Source organism: Trematomus bernacchii, unplaced genomic scaffold (assembly GCF_902827165.1).
Source record: "Trematomus bernacchii unplaced genomic scaffold, fTreBer1.1, whole genome shotgun sequence".
Classification (NCBI taxonomy): domain Eukaryota; kingdom Metazoa; phylum Chordata; class Actinopteri; order Perciformes; family Nototheniidae; genus Trematomus; species Trematomus bernacchii.
In genome coordinates this window covers 626690-650875 of record NW_022987607.1, presented here as the reverse complement: position 1 = coordinate 650875, position 24186 = coordinate 626690, and the positions used below count along the sequence as shown (strand labels likewise).

At 40.4% G+C, this 24186-nt stretch overlaps 2 protein-coding genes across 6 annotated transcripts in view; one reads left to right on the top strand and one right to left on the bottom strand.

Moving 5' to 3' along the window:
• The window catches only part of LOC117482825, a 182408-nt gene that overhangs the window by 100314 nt on the left and 57908 nt on the right, over window positions 1-24186 (top strand). For both annotated transcript variants that reach the window (XM_034131037.1, XM_034131038.1), the window contains 2 exons: window positions 12516-12581; window positions 13549-13617. In XM_034131037.1, coding sequence (XP_033986928.1) covers window positions 12516-12581; window positions 13549-13617 — 135 coding nt within the window. The remainder of the gene's footprint in view (window positions 1-12515; window positions 12582-13548; window positions 13618-24186) is intronic.
• Window positions 1-24186, bottom strand: part of LOC117482820 (major histocompatibility complex class I-related gene protein-like) — a 54096-nt gene that overhangs the window by 11617 nt on the left and 18293 nt on the right. The window contains exon 1 of one of the 4 annotated variants that reach the window (XM_034131029.1): window positions 3642-3742. The exons of the other annotated variants lie outside the window; for them this stretch is intronic. Within the exon in view, the coding sequence (XP_033986920.1) occupies window positions 3642-3702 (61 nt within the window). The 5' untranslated portion in view covers window positions 3703-3742. Of the gene's footprint in view, window positions 1-3641; window positions 3743-24186 lie in introns of those variants that run through there. 4 annotated transcript variants of the gene reach the window in all.

Below are 24186 nucleotides of genomic sequence, written 5' to 3'. Positions count from 1 at the left end.
TTTTCAATTATTAGATTGGATAAATCAAATCTTAAATGAATGATATATGTTATATAGAGTATGTATATATACACTGGGGTGCTTTGTATTTTGTATGTGTGTTATATAGCCTAAATGTATGGAATACAAATAATGCATTCAAAATAAAAAAAGAATAAAACACAAAATAATGCAGACAAATAAACATGAATTATCCTCATGTGAAACCAAAAGTTAACATGTTGTCTTGTTAGTACATTACTACATCATGTTATCCTCCCATATACAACTATATCAAAAACATTTTTGAACCCGAAACGCAATCTTTCATCAGTTTTGGGTGATTGGACTCTTTAGTTTAAAAATGACAGAAAAGCATAAACATACCTTTTGCATTTTAAATGTCCTATTCCATTTCGGCATATGAATTATGTGTGTGTAAGTGTTAATATTACAAAAAAGGTAAAAGGTATTGCTATAATCTTTGCAATCTGGTATGCATTACCTCTCTGTGAACATTTAGGCCAAATTTGGTGAAATTCTGATCATTATTTCCAGGGATACATGGGATAAGGCCAACACGGCCCCCTTCAGAGGAGCGCACATTTTCACTATTTTCGGTTATGGGAAAGTTCCAAACATTAACCAAAACAAATTGATTGATTGATTGAAAAGTTTATTAACAGCTTGTATATTGGGTACAGTACAGTACAGCTCAAAACATACAATTGTTAAGGGGATGCAGACCAGAGAAAGACTTTCGTCTTGTTTACATCAGGGTCCCCCATTTCCAATTCATCATATCATTTAAGACATATAAGACATATTTGACATACAGATGGCTTATTTACAATTTACATACAGGTGGTTTTTTACATACAGATGGCTTATTTACAATTTTCATTTTAGATTTCGTTCTAATACATCCTAACCGGACATTTAAGACATACCAAGTCTACAGATATACAGTTAGTAACAGAGTCTAAAATGCGAGTATATACATAGATGGGGGGGGGAAGCTGTCCATTGTACGACAGGTTGAGATTTGTACCATTACCGGGGCCAGTTTTGCAATGCTTTCCCCCGAAGGTGCTCTTTAAGAGAGGTTTTGAAGGTAAGTATAGTTTTACTTTCCTTTACAGTTGTGGGAAGAGCGTTCCACCTTGATGTGGCATAATTGCGAAACGTGTATTCCCCTTTTTTTGTGCCAAATCTGGGTTTTACATGATTTGTGGAGCTCCCTCTGGTGTTATGATCATGGTATTCCTTGACCTTTGGGAAGAATTTTGACATGTACATGGGTACCATAGAGGTGTAGTGGATCTTGTAGACCAGGCCCATTGCAAGTAGCTGTACTCTGTCGTCTACTCTAAGCCATCCTAGGTTGTCAAAGTGGGCGGAGGTGAGGTGGGTTCTAGATGAAAGGTCAAGCAGTAGTCTGACCAGTTTATTTTGCGATGTTTGAAGTTTTATTTTTAGCGCCTTGGAGGTGCTATGGTACCATGACGTGCAAGCATAGTCATAGTACCCTTGAATGAGTGCTCCTGCCAGAGTTTTCAGGGTGTTTTTGTTAACCAGAGAGGAGATCCGGTATAGGAATCTAGTTCTTTGATTGACTTTTTTTATTACATTGGATGCCATTTTGTCACAGGAGAGGTTTGCCTCAAGAATAGATCCTAGGTATGTAATTTCCTTCTTACTTGTGACAATAATGTCACCCACTGCAACTGAGAAGTCGTCGGATTTGCTGAGATTATGTTTCGAACCGAAGAGAATGGACTCTGTTTTACCCAGGTGTAATGATAATTTATTATCGGCGAGCCAGGTGCAGATTCTGCCGAGCTCGGAGCTGAGGGTTTTTTCAACCTGCAATCTGCTCCTGTCAGAGACCAGCAGGGCTGAGTCGTCCGCGAACAGGAACAAGTTGCAGTCACATGCTGATGACATGTCATTTGCATAAATTAGGAACAGTAACGGACCTAATATGCTTCCTTGTGGAACACCACAGCTCACTGGGAGGGGGGGGGACAGAGTACCGTTTACCTCCACCATCTGTTCTCTCCCCTCCAGGTAGGATTGCATCCAGCTCACCGATAGTTTATCAAAACCAATTGCTTTTAGCTTGTCAATCAGAATGGGGTGATTGACAGTGTCGAAAGCCTTTTGTAGGTCCAGCATCACCATGCCGCAGTATTTACCCTCGTCCACCTCTTGTTTGATGTGGTCGTTCAAATAAAGAAGGCATGTGTCAGTGGAGTGGGATGTTCTAAAGCCAGATTGAAATTCATAGATTAGTTTCTTTTCTGCGAGGTACTTTTCGACCTGTTCATATACTATTTTTTCCATGACTTTCGAGATGGAGGTAAGTATAGAAACAGGGCGGTAGTTGCCTGGGTCCAATTTGCTGCCCTTTTTGTGCAGGGGGGTTACTCTTGCAATTTTGAAGTCTTTGGGTACTTTTCCCTGTTTTATGGAGAGGTTAATTATGTGAGCTATGACTGGTGAGATGGCGGTTGCTGTGTCTCTGAGGAATTTGGAGGGGATATTGTCGTGGCCAGTGGCCTTGTTAGGTTTGAGGGCGCTCAGTTTAATGAGTACCTCTGCTGTTGTTACCCTTGCTAGACTGAAATCATCTTTGCGTACCCCTAGGTTTTTGTAGTAGGTCATGATGTGATCTACTCCAAAAAGCCCTGAGTGGGAGGGTAATTTATTTACAAGAGTTGTGGCTATGTTTGTGAAAAAAATGTTCAAGTACTTGGCCACATCCAGTTTGTCTGTGATGAGCCTGTTATCTGTCTTTATGTTTACGTTTGAAAATCTCGTTTTGAGTTTTTTACTGCAGCCAAGCTGGTTATTGAGTAATTTCCAAAGTTCACGGGGTTTATTTTTGTTTTCCTCAGTTTTGTCATTGATGAAATTCTTTTTGGCAGTTTTGATCATGGAGCTTACGTCATTTCTTAGTCAAATAATTTTGCTGTGAAATATTTTTATACAACAATCCGTTTCATAAACTAGACGTATTAAAGTAATGAAAAAACATGGTTGTGCTTTGTTCTACCTCGGGTAGGTGTACCTCAACTCAGGGGTACTCAAACTTTTTTATTAAAGGTCCAGTTGTGAACTTTATACAAGGTCACTGGTCCGGATCAATGCCCGACATGTCGTTGCAGTAAATTAAAGGGTGTTTCATGTTGTCGTTGCTGTGGACCTTCTTAATCTACCTTCTTTGGGAGCCCCCTTCTGGTCCAAGCACTTGCCTGCCTTGCCTGTCTTGCCTGTCGGTAAACGGCGCCCCTGTATACACACACACCTTCAATACATACATACAGTATGTCAAGGTAAACTTGCGGTTAATTTGCGGTCTGCTATGCGTGTCACGCTCGCGCACACAAGTAAATATATATGCACGTTCATTCTCACAACGCGTCAGACACAAGACGCGCGTACATGATGATGTACATTAATTTATCAGAATCAGAATTCTTTTTTCTTTTTTCTTTTTTTTATAATTTTTTTTTCTTTTTTATAATGCGACACAGGGTTCGGTCCGGATTGATTTGCAGTTCGGTCCGGATCCAGACCTTGGTCCGGAGTTTGAGAAGCCCTGCTGTAAACACATGAAGCATTTCTTATTTTCCAACGCAAAGAATCAAAAGACTCACGTGCAGATGTGCAGTGTTGGCCTACTATTCCCAGGAGAAGCAGAAACAGCAACATCTTCATGTTGATCTCACGAGGCTTTCTGTGTGAAAGGTTCTTTATCCACAGAAACACAGCCGTCCTTCTTCTTCTTCTTCTCTTCGTTTTTTGGCGGATTGCAAACAACTTAAAAGGTGCATACCGCCACCTACTGTACATGAGTATGAATCATCATATCATACCAACTCTTTAACCTATGATCTAATCAAAATAAATAAATAAATCAACAAAAAACAAAAAACAAAACATGAAATAAATAAAACAAAAATAAAAATCTATGTTCTTTCTTGACCTAATGTTAAATTCTTTTTCCTACCCCAGTTTCACTCAAGAATGTAAACAGTGCCTTTCTGGTAGCTCTTACTCCCTCTCCTTTTGTTCCCAAAATACCAACCACACTCCATTCCCTCTCTGCCTCTAAAACTTTAGCCTTTAGTTTTTCTCTTTCCGCTTTATATATGTCACAATGTAACAAGATATGTTCTACATCTTCTTTTACTCCACAGTTCCCACACTTGTCACTGTCACTTTTCCCCATGACATACAGCGTACCATTCAATGCTGTGTGATTTATTCTGAGCCTAGCTATCATGATTTCCTCCCTTCTGTTTCTTTCTTTATAAATATGAATTGTAATTGTCTTTTGTACTTTGTGATATTCTTTGCCTTTCTGGTCTTTCTCCCACCTTTTCTGCCAGATCTCCATCCCTTTCTTCTTAATTACTGCTTTTCCTTCTCCTTTTCCAAGTTGAACTGGTAATGTTATTTCCTTTTGTAGTGCACTTTTTGCTAATTTATCAGCACACTCGTTCCCTTTCACCCCCTCATGTGCAGGCACCCAGCAGAACTGCAGATCTATGCCGCCTCTGTGCAATCTTAACAGGCTGTGATTCAGTTCTATGAGAATGTCTTCTCTGGCAGTTGTTGTTGATTGTATGCTTTGTAATATGGACAATGAATCTGTGCACATCACCACCCTATCTGGTCTGACCTCTTCAACCCACTGTAATCCTATTATTACTGCCAGCATTTCTGCTGTGTACACTGATAATTGATCAGACGCTCTTTTTGAAATAGATATTTTAAATTCTGGGATGTATATACCAATTCCAACACACTCTTCCTTGTTCTTAGAACCATCTGTGTAAATTTGTAGGCAATTGTAATACTTTTCATTCAGATACATACTTGTTTTAATTCCCACTTCATTTACTTGCCACTCTTTTTTCCTTTCTACAATACTCATATCTATTTTAGCTTCTGGGAAAAGCCCTGGAGGAACACTGCTAAATGGGGTTGCTTTAGCAAACGTGATATTGTCCACTCCATATGCCCTCGTTCTCTCCTTACTCGTCCAGCCAAACCCACGTCCCTGGAATTTTGCATATTCCCAGCAATCCTGTAATATTCTGTTTGAAATATTTCCTTCTCCACTTCCTTGTAGCCTGACCCAGTATGACAGAGCAAGTTTCTCTCTTCTGATCTCCAGAGGTGTCTCTCCTGCTTCTATCAGAACTGCATTGATAGGGGATGACTTTATCGCTCCAATACACAACCGCAATGCTTTATATTGTATTCTATCAATTTTTAAAAGCGATGTTTTTGCTGCTGCTCCATACACTATACAACCATAATCTATTGTGGACCTCATAATTGATCTGTAAATGTCTATTAATGCTTGTTTGTCTGCGCCCCAGTTGCATCCAGCTACAGCTCGCAATAAATTTAATACTTTTTTGCATTTTGTTTCCACTTGATTAATATGCATTTTCCATGTATATTTGCTATCAAACCACAGTCCTAGGTATTTGAACTCATTCACCTTTGTCATTGGACGATCATATAGTGTTAGCTGTTAGCCATCAATCTTGCGTTTGTTTGTGAATACCATGTAGCATGACTTGCTTTCTGACATTTTGAATCCCCAGTTATATGACCACCTCTCCACTTTTTTAATCGCTCTAGCTATATTCTCCATTACGTATGGGGCATTTCTTCCCCTCATCCAAATAGCCCCATCATCTGCGTATAGAGCCGATTGAATGCATGTGTCTAAACATGTAAATATATCATTGATCATGATGTTAAATAATATTGGACTGACTGCACTCCCTTGGGGGATACCATTTTCTATTTCAAAATAGTTGGAAATATCTGCTCCAACCTTTACTCTAAATGTCCTGTCTGTTAAAAAGGCCCTTACCCAATTGTACATTCTCCCTCCAATACCCATTCTACTCAATTTGATCAGTAACCCATCCCTCCACATACAGTCATACGCCTTTTCAATGTCAAAGTACACTATTGCCATTATCTCTTTCATTTCAATGTTTTTTCCACATCATTACTCACTCTTACTAAAGCATCTATTGTGGACCGCCCTTTACGAAATCCGCTCTGAAAACTACTCAGCAGCCCTTTCTGCTCCAGTACATGTGAGAGCCTACGGACAATGATCTTTTCCATCCATTTACATAGGTGTGATGTAAGAGCTATTGGTCTGTAGTTACTAGGGTTAGCTGTATCTTTCCCTGGCTTATTGAATGGTAGCACGACTGCTGTTTTCCACAAACTTGGCATATCTCCTTCTCTCCAGATTTTATTGAAAAGACTCAGCACCATTGTCATAGTTTCCATAGGCAACTGTCTAAACATAGCATAACATAGCTGGTCTTGTCCTGGGGCTGTATAACCTGTACCTTGTAAGGCTATTTTGAGTTCTGACATTGTAAATTCCACATCAAGAGCTGACCTATTATCCTGTCTCTTCTCCTTCACGTTTTCATTCTCTGCTAGTAACTGCTGTTTTTGCTGCCTATGAATATCACTGAGATGTTCCCCGCTATGTACTGCTGCAAGTGTCCTTCCTAACATGTCTGCCTTCTCTTTATCTGTCACTGCCAGCCTCTCCCCATCAACCAAAGCTGGAATTTTAATGGATTTCCTTTTCCCACTCATCCGCTTAAACATGGACCAGACATCACCTAATTTTACTCCTCTGCCAATGGTAGAACAAAATTCTCTCCATGTTCTGTTTTTTGTGTATTTGATTGTCCTTCGAGCAGCTGCCCTTTTCCTTTGAAACTCTATAACATTATTTTGTGTCATGTTTTTCTTTAATTCTCTAAATGCATTATTTCGCTCTTTAATAGCCCTGCTGCATTCCTCATTCCACCATGGCACCACTTTCTTCCTACCCTTGGTTGTTGTTTTGGGTATACTGTTCTCTGCTGCATTTAGAATATGTTGCGTTATTTGGCTTGTAATGACCTCTATGCTTCCCTCTGATGTTAGCAGGTGTACCGACTCCTCACACCATATCCTACATTTCCCCCAATCAGCTTTAGCAAAGCACCACCTGGTTATTGCACCTCCTTCCTGTATATATACATTAGTATTCATTTTAGTAAGCACTGGATAATGGTCACTTCCTACTGTGGATTTATTCAAAACAAACCATTCGCATGTATGAACCAAACAGTTTGACACTAATGTCAGATCCAGGCATGATACCTTTCCCCCTGTGTACATCTACTCTTGTGCCATGTCCATCATTAAGGCATACTAGTGTTCTTTCCTCCAGCATTTCTTCCACTATATTTCCGTTACTGTCTGTATGGTTGCTGCCCCATAGACTGTTGTGTGCATTGAAATCACCACACCAAACTTCCTTCCTATGTTTATTGCCTGCTATTTCTTTAAATATATCAGTGGTTAGATTTTTACATGGGTTGTATAAATTGATTATCCTAATGTTATCTTGTTTCCTAGGGTTGCAGATTTCCACTATAATACACTCTATATCATCAGGAGATTGCACCTCCCTATATGCCACACCATCTTTGAGAAACGTGGCACACCCTCCACCATTTTGATTATTATCTCTATCATGCCTTATACAGCTAAATCCTGGAATGACAAAGTCTAATTGAGGTCGTAACCAGGTTTCTTGCACACATATTACCTCAGGGACTACCTCTAGATCATATATATATTTCTTGAATTCTTGACCATTAGCTATGAGGCTTCTTGCGTTCCACTGTAGTATGTGCAGCACCATGATTAAGGATCTAACCCTCATCCTGATTTTCATTTTCCCCAGCTCCATTTATAGTTAGCATTGCATGTATCTGATCTGCTTTAATATCTTTCATGTCAAGGAATTTTCCAGCTGCCTCCACAATGGCTTTGATTCTATCACTTTTCTTTTTTAACTGCAATGCAACATTTACAGTATGGCATATAAATACCACAAAATTCACCTTTTTCACTCCTAAAACATCATCATCCTCTTTACTCTTGGTGGCGCTGTGGGGTTGGATTTGAAGATTACTTTTTGGTGTGTTCCTGACATTTTGTATTGTAATGCTCTGCTCCATTCCACTAGGGTTCTTATTGATTGTTACTGTTCCCCTTACTTTCTTTATTGCTTCTGCGTATGAAACTTTGTTTGTAATCTTAACTCTCTGCACCTCTCTGGCCTCTCTCTGCACTTCACAACCTCCAAACGCAGCACTGTGATCTCCTCCGCAGTTACAACATTTAACCTTTGCATCCTTTTCACATTTCCCATACTCATGTTTTCCTCCGCATCTCGCACACCTTAGCTGTCCTTTACACTGCTGCGCTGTGTGCCCCATTCGTTGACATGCGTAGCACCTGAGAGGTTTGGGGATGTACTCCCTAACCATGAAGTTCAAATATCCCATTTGTACTGCCTTAGGTAAGATTCTCTCAAACTGAATGAGAACTGATAATGTTTCTTTGAGTGTACCATCCCGTTTGCTTTTAAGCCTTGTGACTTCCACTATTTTGCCTCCTTTTAATTCACTTTTCACATCTTCCATTGACATGTCCAATGGTACTCCTGAGATTACTCCTCTCAGTTTCGCCATTGCTCCTGGAACATGCGCCTTCATTTTCTCCCCATTCAGTGAGTTCATTCCCAGAATCTTTTCCTGCTGCTGTTTGTTATTGGCATGTATCAATACCCGCTTATTGTTCATGAATTTAGCAAATTTAATTTTTCCAATCTCTTTTTCAATTGCTTTGGTAAGTTTAATCGGGTGGTAATGCCCACCATCCTGATTGAATTCTATTACCACTTTCCACTCGTGTTCTATTTCTTTATTCAACATTGCTTGACTGTCATTTTGACTGACTCTTGATTTTTTGTTTTGCTTAGCCTCGTCTGCTTCACCCGACCAATCCGACCAACTTCGAGCTCTTACTGAACTATCTCTGTCTCTCAAAGATCTTTTCTTCTTCGCAGCTTTGGCTATCATCCATTCCATATTGTTTCTTTGGCTACCATCTGAGCTGGTTGACATGATGAAACACTCAATGTACAGTTTATGCAAATCCGCCAAAATAACAGTCCAATGCTACCGTTTCTGTATGTATCCGAATTTCCGATTCTCTGTGAACTTTCTGCCACGCGTCTCCAACTTCACTTCCTTCTTCCGCGTCCCCACAGCCGTCCTTTCTGCAGAGCGGGATGTCAATGATGCCCCTTTCACACCAACGCAACTCCGGTTCAAGCTCCGTGCTAGAGCTTTTCTGGTTCAGAACCGGTTCTTCGGTTTAGCGCCGGCTCTTTTCACACCGCTCAGAGCCCGACTGGTGCTGCCGCTGCTGCGTCATGACGTCACAGTTTACGTCGCTGAGTTTCTCCCCAACGCCGGAGCTCACCTCACAACAACGGGCCGGGGACTGCGTTGCTTTTAATCATACGAAGCCAGATTAAATTAAATAACGACTTCTCCAACCTTATATTTTTCTCCAGAGTGCCGTGGTTCATTGTTTATTAATGTGTTTCAGCGGCATTTACCGACCGCTGCAGTGCTGGCCGGCTGCTCTTCAACGGGAGTGTATTCTCCCGTTAGCTCCGGGTTAGCTCACACGGCTCTAAAGTATTCACTGTCTGACTGTCACACAAGCAGCTGATACATATCCCCAGTTCCCCTTAAGTGAATGTGTGTCAGTCTGAATTGACGCTGTTTGCCGTACTCGCCTTAAGTGTTAGCTCAGGTTAATCTCGCCCCCCTCCGACGTAAGCGTGACGTATGCGGTTCTTGCTTCTAGACGGACAACTTTTTGGTGCTCGAAACGAACCGGATTCCGGAGCTATGACGCTGCTCCGCTGCGGTGTGAACAGGAAAACCCGGTGCTTTTCAAGCACCAGCACCGAACCGGCCCTGAAACACCGTTGGTGTGAAAGGGGTATGAGAGAGACACACAGAAGGGAGGTAACACCAGCTCCGTCTGAGCCAATGAGAATTCAGTCTGAGCGTCGCGTCACTTGTTGCTCGGTGAATCTGCCTCACTCAGGTTGTGTATCGAAAGTGAAGGCAAGCCAAGTTTATTTATATAGCACATTTCAACACAAGGCAATTCTAAGTGCTTTACAAAAATGAAAGACATTAAGAGCATTAAGAAACATATTATGAATTGACATTTAAAAACACTCATTTAGAAGCAAAGACACATGAATAAAAGTGACAGTGCAGTGTGAGATACACACATCTGAAATGTTTAGCTCTGACTCTCAATCATTGCCAACTTTTTAGCAGAAATAGTTTTCTATCACCTCCCTTTCTTTCTACTTCCTTGTATAACTTGTCTTTTAGTTATTTCAAATGTGTCGTGCTAAATGAACCCCTCTTTGTGTGCCATTGACTTTAGAGTGAGTCATGTGAGAGTCTGTTATTTGACACAGACCTGTGTGCTATCAAAGCATCAGGCTCTTGGAGGAGAGGTCCACTACCAAGTCCATATCCATTGAATGATGTTCTGTATGTGTACGTATGTGAAGGTGTTGTGGTTCAGTACAGCTCTCTGCACACATCAGGCCTTCTATCAGGACAAACTATATCATAAAACACAAGAGTTTCCATATCTGACCTCAGCGTTTGAAATGAAAGCAATAATGAATGAAAGCAAAGCAGAAAGAGAGTCAGAGAGCGTCTGAAACATCCGATCTGTGAACGCTGAGCAGTGCTTCTACCAGAGAAATGTAACACCTGTGTTGATGTTTGAACACCTGACGCTGTGTTTCACTTTGTTTCAGCTCTGTTTCTACTTCAACCCTCAACAGGAATGAGAGCTGTACTCTCTCTCTTCCTGAAAGCAGCAGCTAATGATTGACAGGTGGTTTCTCTGAGCCCTGTGTTACTGTGTGTCTCTTCCCCTAACTGTCTGTCCCCAGGTGAGCCTCTCAGGTGATCCCAATCCCTCGCCTTCATCAAAGGCTGAGGAAAGCTGCAGCAGCTTCATGTCCTCTTCCTCCTGCTCTGCATGGATGTGTGTGATCAGTGTGTTGTCTCTGTGGGACACTTGGCACTCGTTGGGACTCGTGTTTTTTAACCGTCCTGTCGTGTTCGGGTCAAATCTGACTGATTTACATCAATCATAAATATTGTGTTTCACATGTGATGGCCTCCAGGCCTCATGATATCCTCCACAGCAGCATGTGAACACATCAAACTGCTGATCCACACTTTCATTGAGTTTTGAGAGGTTTAGTCAACTTTGTAACTCATAGGAGATGAATGGAGAACCCTAGATGATGTTCCTCCATCAGATACACAACCACATCAACAACCATGTTATCTGTTAGTCTATTCTTTGTTTACTCACTGCAGGTATTCATGTGAACCAGTAGAGACTTTGTTTACTGCTTAAAAAGGAATAACATTTGGTGATGATAATGTTTTTTGTGTTAATGTAAGAGCAGTTGAAACAGACAGGAAGTGAGGAAGGAGAAAGGAACCTGACAGGAGGGTTCAGTGTTAGGAGCTCAGATCCATATCACTTTTTATATTGATTACTTTTTTATTTAGCCTTTAGTACGTTTTTTAAATTGGTTAGTGAGCCCTCTTTGCTTTTGAGTAATTCAAAGACATCTTGTGGTTTTGCAAATCAGTTTCCTCTTTGTTATTTAATATTTTGTTCCCTCCCTTTCACCCCCAGACTATCAGGGAGCACCCTCACATCTTTACACTCACAGAGCAAAAACTAATATGTGTTGTTACAGAAAAGTAAAAACTACTTTCATCTTCTGAATGTGGTTCCTAGTTTTCTCAGAGCTCTGAATATGTATTATAATATTTGTCTTTCTTCGACTTACTCCTTATTACCTTTTGTTTAAACATGTTTAAATGCTTTTGTTTCCAAATTAAAGTGGACCTATCATACTATATTTGAATAATATAGTGTAGGACCATACCTATATAAGGCATATTTATACTTTTTTTTTTTCAAAATACTAAACAGATCATGCATTTTAGCCATGCCTCATTTCGCTCAATTTGACAATTTCTAGCTCTGTGTTTGTAGGGGCAGATTCAGTGAGAACAGCACCATCTACAGGCCTGGCATATGTACTACAGCGTCTCCAGCGCTTTCGAACGGCAATGGCCGTGGCTGTCTCCTCCTGATTGGTGGAGTTGGCCCAATAGCCGTAGCGCCACCGTCCTGACGTCAGGACAGTGTTCAAATCTGGATCAGTTTTTATCAGATCCGTTGCAGCCCCTTTTTTAGAGATTTGGGTATGGAGGAAAATAGAGAGGGTTGTGTTTTCTGACACTTGGTGAGTTCCCTGGAACATATTCATGTAGAAAAGACGTACAAAAGTGCATTTTGCATGATAGGTCCCCTTTAAATAAAGAACCTTTAAGATCAATAAATGTAATTGTGGAGGATTGGCATCATCTGGTAGACATGTTGTAGTTTACAGATTACAAACAGTTCAGTGCGTAAGTAATGGAGATGAAGCTGGCGACACAAAGAAAGGTCATAGCAGTAACGCTCTGAAGCTCCAACACACAATGAGGCAGGAAGAACATCAGGTGGAGAGGAAGGAGAAGACTTTCTACTCCACTTCAATTATCTGACACTTTAAGGTACTTTAAAGATTCACATTACAGAATATAAATCAACAAATAATTGATTGTGTGTATGAGTTTAGATAAAATGATATTGATCCATGTGTCGGTGTGTTATCACGTCTTTCTGGTGATTAGTGAGCGATGTGTTCTGGGTTCAATGAACAGGGAGGAGGCAGAACTGGGGAGGGCGACACCTAGTGGTGAGAAGAGCTTCAATTATTTATTATTATTAGATGGATAAGTACAATTTAGAGGTACTTTTACTTTACTTGAGCATTTCAATGTTATGCTACTGTGTACTTTTACTCCACTACATGTATTTAATCCCTTTAGTTACTTCACAGATCTGGATGAATGATGTGAAATATAATCAAGTGTTAAATCAGACTTTAGTTCCACCTGGAGTAAATCCACAAGCTACCCTGCAGTATACAAAGTCATTCAAACTAGCTGCACCTTTACCAGCTTTGAGAACACTTTCATGATCAATCATTATAAAACATATCATATATATTATTCTGAAATGGACCAATCTGCACAATGACTACTTTTACTGTCGCTACTTTAACTATATTTTGATGATAATACTTTTCTACTTTTACTTGAGGAACATTTTGAATGCAGGACTTTTACTGAAACAGAGTATTCCTACACTCTGGTACTTCTACTCAAGTACAAGATCTGAGTACTTCTACTTTTACCCAAGAACAGGATCTGAGTACTTCTACTTTTACTTAAGTACAGGATCTGAGTACTTCTACTTTTACTCAAGTACACCATCTGAGTACTTCTACTTTTACTCAAGTACAAGATCTGAGTACTTCTACTTTTACTCAAGAACAGGATCTGAGTACTTTTACTTTTACTACAAGATGTGAGTACTTCTACCTTTACTCAAGTACAGGATGTGAGTACTTCTCCCTCCTCTGAGAATATAAATATCTGAAAGCAGTTTTAATGAGAGTTAATGGTTCTCTAACAGGGGGATCTGGGGCCTGTGGGACCTTCAGGAGCTGTGGGAGAACACGGTCTGGGAATCATTGGGCCGAAGGTAACGTGAGCACAGAATATAATCGCTATATATATATATATATATATATATATATATATATATATATATATATATATTGATTCATATACATATATATATATATATGCTTCATGTATGAAATGCATGGAGCAGCAGAGTTAGCAAATATCAAGTATTAACAACAGAGGACAAACTGTATGGAGAAAGTTAAATTAAGGAGAATAGGTTTACATTTTAAACTAATAAAATGTAAAAACTCGAGCTCTGTAAAGTGCCTCGATAAACATTCATCTGTTCGTCATCTTGCAATTTATTTATTTATCTAAATATTTATCACCGCAATAAACCATATTTAATTTTGTCTTAATTATTTAATTTTACATTCTGTTCTTGTACATATCATATTCTATTTACATGCATAAAGACTTCTTGCACTATTTTGTATTTGTATTATTGTATTTTATTCAACTTTCAGTATCCTCATATTTAAAGCAGAAGTTTGAAAGTTAACATGTTTTTTTTTGTAGTTTTCTAGAAAAGACGAAGCGTAACGTAAACCTGAAGATGATTCACCGATTAGAGACTGCTTCAACATATTTCTTGTAAATTGGAATAACTTCTTGTAATAGTATGTGCATGCTCTTTATCGAATAGTGTTTCAATACGAATAAAGGTATTTTGATTCTTCGAACATAACACCTCTTCATAAATGTGGACATGGCAGCAGAATGTAGAGCACGTCATGTGGATCGATCGTACCAAAGACTGTTGATAGAACAAACTCAAATGTGTCCAAGAAGATAAATAGGTAGACTAAAACAGAGACTTGTATAATGCTGTAGATGATATTGGTGTATCTGTGTCTGTTCTTCAGGGAGACAGAGGTTTGTCGGGGGTACCAGGACCATCAGGCCCTCCTGGGATTGGACTCTATGGACCCAAGGTCAGTGTGTGTTTCAAAACCCTCTCTATTTCATCATGAGTTTATGAAGCCTTGTTTATTTAAAGTACCGTGATGTGTTGTATCCTCAGGGCTCTACGGGGCAAAGTGGACCTTCAGGCCTGATGGGGCCTCCAGGAGAGGGCATCCAGGGGCCAAAGGTAGGACATGCATGTGATACAGAACATTTAGAGACTGTTTGAGCTCTAAAAACTGCTTTTACACGAGTCCAGAGTTCACCAAAACGTCCTCATAACGGCAGAGCCCATTGAGGGGCCGCCTGGTCGTCAGGAGGGATAACCCTTCACTCAAATGTAGGTTTTTGCCCATGGACAGTTTGACATGTCGACCCTCTGATTGGTGGAAAACCATCTAATCTGCGGAGCCACAACCACAAAACATCCTGATCAAAACCCTTGACGAGCCTCGACATTATTATCGTCCTACGACACGTTGTGATTGGCTGAGAAAAAGAGCATATGAAGCACAGACCATCTATTTCTATTTATTATTTCTTTGAGAAAGGAGCAGGTCAAATCAGATTACTTTCTCCTCCCTGCTCCTTTTCAGGTACGGTGTGTTTATAGAGACAAGTTCTGTAGATAATTGTTATCCATTAAGTTCTGCATACCATGAAGGAACAAATACAAATGAAATGAAATGATGTTGGTCTCCACGGATCGGTTCGATACCCATCCTTGATGACCAACATAATACAGTTATCAATAATAATAATTATACTCTCTGATCCATTAAACTGTTAATTCTATGTATGACCACTGTCTCCTTTTATATCTCTAGCCTTTGCTTTTCCCTCAAACGATGTTTACATTGTGGATTGTTTATTTCTGCTCTTTTAATGTCTCTAATGTAACGCCTTGTCTGTTTATGCGGCTGCAACGCAAACATTTCCCACATTGGGATCAATCAAGTAGTTCTTATCTTATCTCTTATCTTACCTCAAACCCCTCCGTAGTGTCCTCTCCATGGACAGGACTTCAGGATGTCCCTACATGCCGATGATACCCTCGTGTTGTTTACTAATTGACCTTTTCTTATTCGTAGGGAGAGCCTGGCTTCAAGGGGCCGATGGGTCCTCGGGGGCTTCCAGGGGATGGAGTACCAGGGGAGAAGGTACTCACATTTACACAGAACTACACGTTGCCTCTTGGTACTGAACTGGAGAAGAGGTTTAGTTTCTCTGCTCCTGAGGCTTTGAAGCAGCTGCAAAGAGAGCTGAGACTCAGAGAGCTGAGACTCAGAGAGCTGAGACTCAGAGAGCTGAGACTCAGAGAGCTGAGACTCAGAGAGCTGAGACTCAGAGAGCTGAGACTCAGAGAGATGAGACTCAGAGAGATGAGACTCAGAGAGCTGAGACTCAGAGAGATGAGACTCAGAGAGATGAGACTCAGAGAGCTGAGACTCAGAGAGATGAGACTCAGAGAGCTGAGACTCAGAGAGCTGAGACTCAGAGAGATGAGACTCAGAGAGCTGAGACTCAGAGAGCTGAGACTCAGAGAGATGAGACTCAGAGAGATGAGACTCAGAGAGCTGAGACTCAGAGAGATGAGACTCAGAGAGCTGAGACTCAGAGAGCTGAGACTCAGAGAGATGAGACTCAGAGAGCTGAGACTCAGAGAGCTGAGACTCAGAGAGATGAGACTCAGAGAGCTGAGACTCAGAGAGATGAGACTCAGAGAGATGAGACTCAGAGAGATGAGACTCAGAGAGATGAGACTCAGAGAGATGAGACTCAGAGAGCTGAGACTCAGAGAGCTGAGACTCAGAGAGATGAGACTCAGAGATATGAGACTCAGAGAGATGAGACTCAGAGAGCTGCTTTCTTTAAAGGTCCCCTATTCTGCTAAATCCTCTTCTTCATGTCTCTTCTACATCAACATGTGTCCCCTCTTCTTCATGTCTCTTCTACAATCAACATGTGTCCCCTCTTCTTCATGTCTCTTCTACATCAACATGTGTCCCCTCTTCTTCATGTCTCTTCTACATCAACATGTGTCCCCTCTTCTTCATGTCTCTTCTACATCAACATGTGTCCCCTCTTCTCCATGTCTCTTCTACATCAACATGTGTCCCCTCTTCTTCATGTCTCTTCTACATCAACATGTGTCCCCTCTTCTTCATGTCTCTTCTACATCAACATGTGTCCCCTCTTCTTCATGTCTCTTCTACATCAACATGTGTCCCCTCTTCTTCATGTCTCTTCTACATCAACATGTGTCCCCTCTTCTTCATGTCTCTTCTACATCAACATGTGTCCCCTCTTCTTCATGTCTCTTCTACATCAACATGTGTCCCCTCTTCTTCCATGTCTCTTCTACATCAACATGTGTCCCCTCTTCTTCATGTCTCTTCTTCATCAACATGTGTCCCCTCTTCTTCATGTCTCTTCTACATCAACATGTGTCCCCTCTTCTTCATGTCTCTTCTTCATAAACATGTGTCCCCTCTTCTTCATGTCTCTTCTTCATCAACATGTGTCCCCTCTTCTTCATGTCTCTTCTACATCAACATGTGTCCCCTCTTCTTCATGTCTCTTCTACATCAACATGTGTCCCCTCTTCTTCATGTCTCTTCTACATCAACATGTGTCCCTCTTCTTCATGTCTCTTCTACATCAACATGTGTCCCCTCTTCTTCATGTCTCTTCTACATCAACATGTGTCCCCTCTTCTTCATGTCTTTTCTACATCAACATGTGTCCCCTCTTCTTCATGTCTCTTCTACATCAACATGTGTCCCCTCTTCTTCATGTCTCTTCTACATCAACATGTGTCCCCTCTTCTTCATGTCTCTTCTACATCAACATGTGTCCCCTCTTCTCCATGTCTCTTCTACATCAACATGTGTCCCCTCTTCTTCATGTCTCTTCTTCATCAACATGTGTCCCCTCTTCTTCATGTCTCTTCTACATCAACATGTGTCCCCTCTTCTTCATGGCTCTTCTACATCAACATGTGTCCCCTCTTCTTCATGTCTCTTCTACATCAACATGTGTCCCCTCTTCTTCATGTCACTTCTACATCAACATGTGTCCCCTCTTCTTCATGTCTCTTCTACATCAACATGTGTCCCCTCTTCTTCATGTCTCTTCTACATCAACATGTGTCCCCTCTGTGTAAAGAGACTCTGAAAGTTTCAGGAACAAAGATTCTCTCTCTTTTTGTCCTGATCCATTTCTATAAAAACCTGTCTGAAAATGAGCTGATCAGATTTTGGCCACTTTATGATGTCATAACGTCATAACGATGTTTTGGCTTGAGTAACCATTAGCCAATCACCAACCAAGGTAACCCCCCCCCCCCCCTAAAGGGACATGAAAAAAAAAAAAAGAGAGAGAGCGAGAAAAAAAAAAAAGTCGGGATAACGGGTTAGTATCTCGTGCGCACGAGAAAGTATCTTGTGAAAAAAAAAAAAAAGAAGATAAAAAAAAAAAACTCGGGATAACGGTTTAAGAGACATGAGAAAAAATAAAGTCAGGAAAACGTGCGCACGAGAAACTAACCCGTTATCCTGACTTTATTTTTTATTTTTTAGAAAGTTACCGGTGCGCCAAGGAGGAAGTGGAGCACACAGGAGACAACCATTTCATTGCAGACTGTTAAGTTTACGTGGGGAAATGACAGAGCATACATTATTTGAGATATATTTCGAACTGCGACTTAATTTTAGGGACATACTGTACTTACCCATTATCCGGACTTTTTTTTTTCTCTCTCTCTTTATTGATTTTTTTCCATGTTCCTTTAGGGGCTCCGTAAATGTATCTGAAATAATTTTAGAATTTCTCTGAAATAAATATAGAATTCTTCTGAAAAAAATGCATAATTTTTCTGAAAGAAATGTAGAATTTTTCATCCGAGTTCATCCGGACACACCGAGTTCATCTGGACACACCAAGGCTCTGGCTAATGTAGAAATGTTCTGGAAAAAATGTAGAAATGTTCTGAAAAAAATGTAGAAATGTTCTGAAAAAAATGTAGAAATGTTCTGAATTTTTTTTAGAAATGTTTTGAAAAAAATGTAGAAATGTTCTGAAAGAAATATAGAATTGTTCTGGAAAAAATGTAGAAATGTTCTGAACAAAATGTAGAAATGTTCTGAAAAAAATATATAATTTTTCTCAAATAAATGTAGAATTTTTCTGATTTTTTTTTAGAAATGTTCTGAATTTCTTTTTTAAATGTTGTGAAAAAAATGTAGAATTTTTAATTCGAGTTCATCCGGACACACCGAGTTCATCCGGACACACCGAGGCTCTGGCAATTCTACATTTTTCTGATTTCTTTTTAGAAATGTTCTGAAAGAAATATAGAATTTTTCTGAAATACATTTTTTTTAAAGTGTCAGAAATGTGTTGCATTGATGTTTTAGACCTGAGGTTTATCAGTTAAAGACGCTTGAGACATCTTCTATGATATAATAATAATTATTATTATTATTTATACGGCACATTTACAAAATGACACATCACCAGTTAAAAATACACAGGAAGTTCCCCTCAGATCAGATGTTAAGAACTTTACAGATACATGCAGAAACATATAAAATGTTAACAGGTTAAGAGACACGAGGAGGTCAAAGGTGAGATAATACAAATAAAATAAATAATAAATAAGACTCAAGACTAAGTGAAGCGAAGCAACAATATGAAACCCTATCAAATAAAGTCAACTTATAGGCTCAACAAAAACGAAAAGATAATAGTAATAAAAACGTCATAATTCTAATAAAGATTAAAACAACGTAAAAGGAAATGTTGCTATTAAAACTGTTAAATAAATGATGTAAGATAAAACCCTTTAAAATAAATAAAACAATATAAAAGTAGGTAAATAATAAAGACTAAAAGACCATTTCAAGGAAAAAAGGGGGAAATCGAATCAATATATTAAATGTTGTGACTATAACATGAAATGCCGTGAGACTGGGTTGGTTGTTAAATGACGCACTAGTAATATTATAATTGTAATAGATTATAGCGTAGCCTTTGAATCAGTGTTGGTAAAACCTGGTCAGGTGAGTTGAGAATTCAGCAGGAGAGGACTCTTTAAAGTAGAGACACTACATACTGATATACACCTGAACATCAGCAGGATAGGACTCTTTAAAGTAGAGACACTACATACTGATATACACCTGAACATCAGCAGGAGAGGACTCTTTAAAGTAGAGACACTACATACTGATATACACCTGAACATCAGCAGGAGAGGACTCTTTAAAGTAGAGACACTACATACTGATATACACCTGAACATCAGCAGGAGAGGACTCTTTAAAGTAGAGACACTACACACTGATATACACCTGAACATCAGCAGGAGAGGACTCTTTAAAGTAGAGACACTACATACTGATATACACCTGAACATCAGCAGGAGAGGACTCTTTAAAGTAGAGACACTACACACTGATATACACCTGAACATCAGCAGGAGAGGACTCTTTAAAGTAGAGACACTACATACTGATATACACCTGAACATCAGCAGGAGAGGACTCTTTAAAGTAGAGACACTACACACTGATATACACCTGAACATCAGCAGGAGAGGACTCTTTAAAGTAGAGACACTACATACTAATATACACCTAAACATCAGCAGGAGAGGACTCTTTAAAGTAGAGACACTACATACTGATATACACCTGAACATCAGCAGGAGAGGACTCTTTAAAGTAGAGACACTACATACTGATATACACCTAAACATCAGCAGGAGAGGACTCTTTAAAGTAGAGACACTACATACTGATATACACCTGAACATCAGCAGGAGAGGACTCTTTAAAGTAGAGACACTACATACTGATATACACCTGAACATCAGCAGGAGAGGACTCTTTAAAGTAGAGATACTACATACTGATATACACCTGAACATCAGCAGGAGAGGACTCTTTAAAGTAGAGACACTACTGATATACACCTGAACATTAGCAGGAGAGGACTCTTTAAAGTAGAGACACTACGTACTGATATACACCTGAACATCAGCAGGAGAGGACTCTTTAAAGTAGAGACAGTACTTGAGTAAATGTACTAAGTTACTTCCCAACTGGTTTCAGGTTTAGGATCAAAGCAGATATTCAGACTCTCATCACTTTTTTATTCAAATACACTTTGATAGTAAATGAGAAGCCACAGATCCTCAGAGAGTCAGGAGGAGTCAGGAGGACAGAGAAAGGCTTAAATCACTTCACATCATAATATTTACACACATGGAAACCTACCGCTTAAGTTTGCAGTTAAAAAGCCATTATATCATTTTGGTGTTATTTTTCTTCCTGCTTTTATTCTGAAATTCTCAAACCGCACCGGAAGTGACCTCTCTTGCTAACTGATAGCAACATGGAGTCTCGTCGCGACGGTTTTCTCTCTTTGTTCTCCCGATAAAGAGTGTGTTTTCTCCCGCAGTTCTGATCCTCCAGAGCCTCGGTGTGTCCGGATGAACTCTCCGATGTTACTCTGATCTGTTCGGCTTCATCTGGAGCTTCTACCTTACCGAATATAGAAGTTAGCTTAGCATGCTAGCTGGAAACACGTTAGCAACAGTGTGAGAGTTTGATCGACAAAAAACAACACGATTAACTGTGTGGGTCGGAGTGTGTGTGTGTGTGTGTGTGTGTGTGTGTGTGTGTGTGTGTGTGTGTGTGTGTGTGTGTGTGTGTGTGTGTGTGTGTGTGTGTGTGTGTGTGTGTGTGTGTGTGTGTGTGTGTGTGTGTGTGTGTGTGTGTGTGTGTGTGTAAACATGAGTGTTGTGCTGCTCTCGTTGGTGAAGCAGAGACTCTCTGCAGCTGCTGAAGAGATCTTTGCTCTGTTTGAAAGAACGATATCAGAGTACGAGGAGAAACTGTCTCGATCAAAAGAGGAACACGAGAGAGACCGGAAACTACTGGACGCTGTTTTACATTCTCAGATCCGGAGGACAGGTCGGTTCAGTGCACTCTTTAATGGATGTTCACTAGACTAAACCTTTCAAAGCTCAATCATCATGTAGCAGCTACAGTGGAGATATGGAGATGAGAACCTGAAGTCCTCCTCCAACAGAGCAACATGAATATATAGAGGACATAGAACTGATAACGCTGATAGAATAGGGCAAGAGAATGTTTTGAGATGTGCAAGTTAATACAAATAAAATAGAAATAGTGCAAGAAGAGTCTGTATACAAGTACATGGAATCTGATATATAGATACATAATTTTAAGTTGCAGAGAGATGAATGTTTATGGATGTTCTTTAAAAGGTTCAGGTGTTTAATAGTCTTATGGCCTGTGGGATGAAACTGTCCCGATATATATGTATATATAGGGCTGTCAGTCGATTAAAATATTTAATCGCACATTTCTATCTGTTCTAAATGTACCTTAGAGGAATATTTTTCAAGTTTGTAATACTCTTAACATATGAGTGGACACATATGCTTTATGCAAATGTTTGTTTATATATCTTGGAACAATTCATCAAAGATAGGGCAGACTCGCGCGCTCTAGCAGCGAGACGAATCGGAGACGAGCTGACGTAGATCGAGTAAGAGGAGAGCGAGAGCAGCTATCGCATCGTATCTCTCTCGAGCTCAACTCTATTCGCTCTCTACCTCTCTCTCTCTCTCATCTCTCTCTCTACATCTCTCTCTCTCTCTCTCTCTCTACATCTCTCTCTCTACATCTCTCTACATCTCTCTACATCTCTCTCTACCTCTACACCTCTACACCTCTCTCTCTCTCTCTCTCTCTCTCTGTGCCAGTTGCTCAAACAGACAAAATGTGAAATGCCGCTCCTCTGTCTTCATAACAGTCAAAGCATGAGACTGAAGTTCCCACCGTGGGTCAAAATAATGCGCTGTGATGTGCAGTCGACACGTCGGATGCGATCCGAATGATCCAACGCAGCCCCTCGTCCTCCACAATGTTAAGCTGTAGCCACCCATTTAGCTATCGCTGTTGTTGTCCAGGCGTCTCCCCGACAAACTTTCAAGCGTGGTCTGCTGCAAGCGAGCGGCAGGAGCGGGGCTGAGCATCAGCTGTGAGCTTGGCTTGCTGTTTAAAACACCTTTTCTTGTATCCATATCTCTCGCTAGAATCTCCCACCATCCAACTAACAACAACAACAACAACGTCAAGCCTTTGGGCTCTGAAACTACGGGGCGGGCCGAGGACAAATACACATGCGTTAATCGCACGTTAAAATATATAGTGGCGTTAAAAAATTGCATTAACGCGTTAACTTGACAGCCCTAATATATATATATATATATACTATATGTTTTATTTTGGTAGGGTCTGTCCTTCATGCGTGCAACTTTAAATATCTCTACGGTAGATGTTTAACGATGCAGATATGAAAACACAGATTTTCCAAAACACATGAAGAAACATCTTCAGCAACTGCAGGGTGTTTCTAGAAAGATGTAGTACGAGTACTGTGTCTCTGATCTTGTTTATAAGATATATCAAATCTCTGGAGAACATGTCGCCCGTAAACAAGATATCTCCTGACGTAAACAACAACGTGACGTAAACAACAACGTGACGTAAACAACAACGTGACGTCGGAGCTCCGTAAAAACAAAGCAGTCTCTGTCGTCTGACGCTCTGTTTGATTCTCAGATTTCTGGAGGAGTTACAGTTTCTGAGGAACAGAAATATTGTTTTCTGGAATCACTAACATTTTACGGGGGAAATCTGCATTTTGTTTGGGGGCGCACGTCGAGAGCAAGAGGGCGCAATTACATTTATTTTATATACTTTTTTTATTTTGTTTATACCGATAGGAAAACTGATAACGTTGGAGCTCAACAAAGAAGGGGATTTTGAGCTGTAATGAACACAACAGCTATTCTCAGTAACGTCTCTGTTTCCTGTTTCCTGTTTCCTGCAGACGTCCAACTGGTGGAGGTTAAAGAAGAGTTTCCCCCCTGAGACCCCCCCACACATTAAAGAGGAACAGGAGGAACTCTGGATCAGTCAGGAGGGAGAGAAGCTTCAAGGGCTGGAGGAGGATGATAACAAGTCAACATTCACTCCTGTCCCTGTGAAGAGTGAAGATGATGAAGAGAAACCTCAGTCCTCTCAGCTTCATCAGAGACAAACAGAAGCTGATGGAGAGGACTGTGGAGGACCAGAACCAGCCAAGAACTCCGATCCAGAGACACGTTTACAACCAGAGACTGAGGACAACCCTGGAGACTCTTCTGAACCTGACACTGAAGACAGTGCCAGTTGGAAGGAGACCAGAGACCCTCCGTCAGGTTCAAACTCTCGAGTCCCCGTCAGTGATTCAAGGCGTAGTTCTGCAAAGAAACGCTGTAAATGCTCTCAGTGCGGGAACACATTTAGCAAAAAGAGTGATCTGAATCGACACATGCTAATTCACACAGGAGAGAAACCCTTCAGCTGCTCACTGTGCAGTAAAATGTTTATTCGCAGATGTCATGTGACGAGACACATGCTAGTTCACACCGGAGAGAAACCCTTCAGCTGCTCACTGTGCAGTAAAAGGTTTATTCGCAGGAGTCATCTGACGAGACACATGGATGTTCACACCGGAGAGAAACCATTCAGCTGCTCTCTGTGTAGCAACAGATATACACAGAGGGGGGAATTAAACCTTCACATGCAGGTTC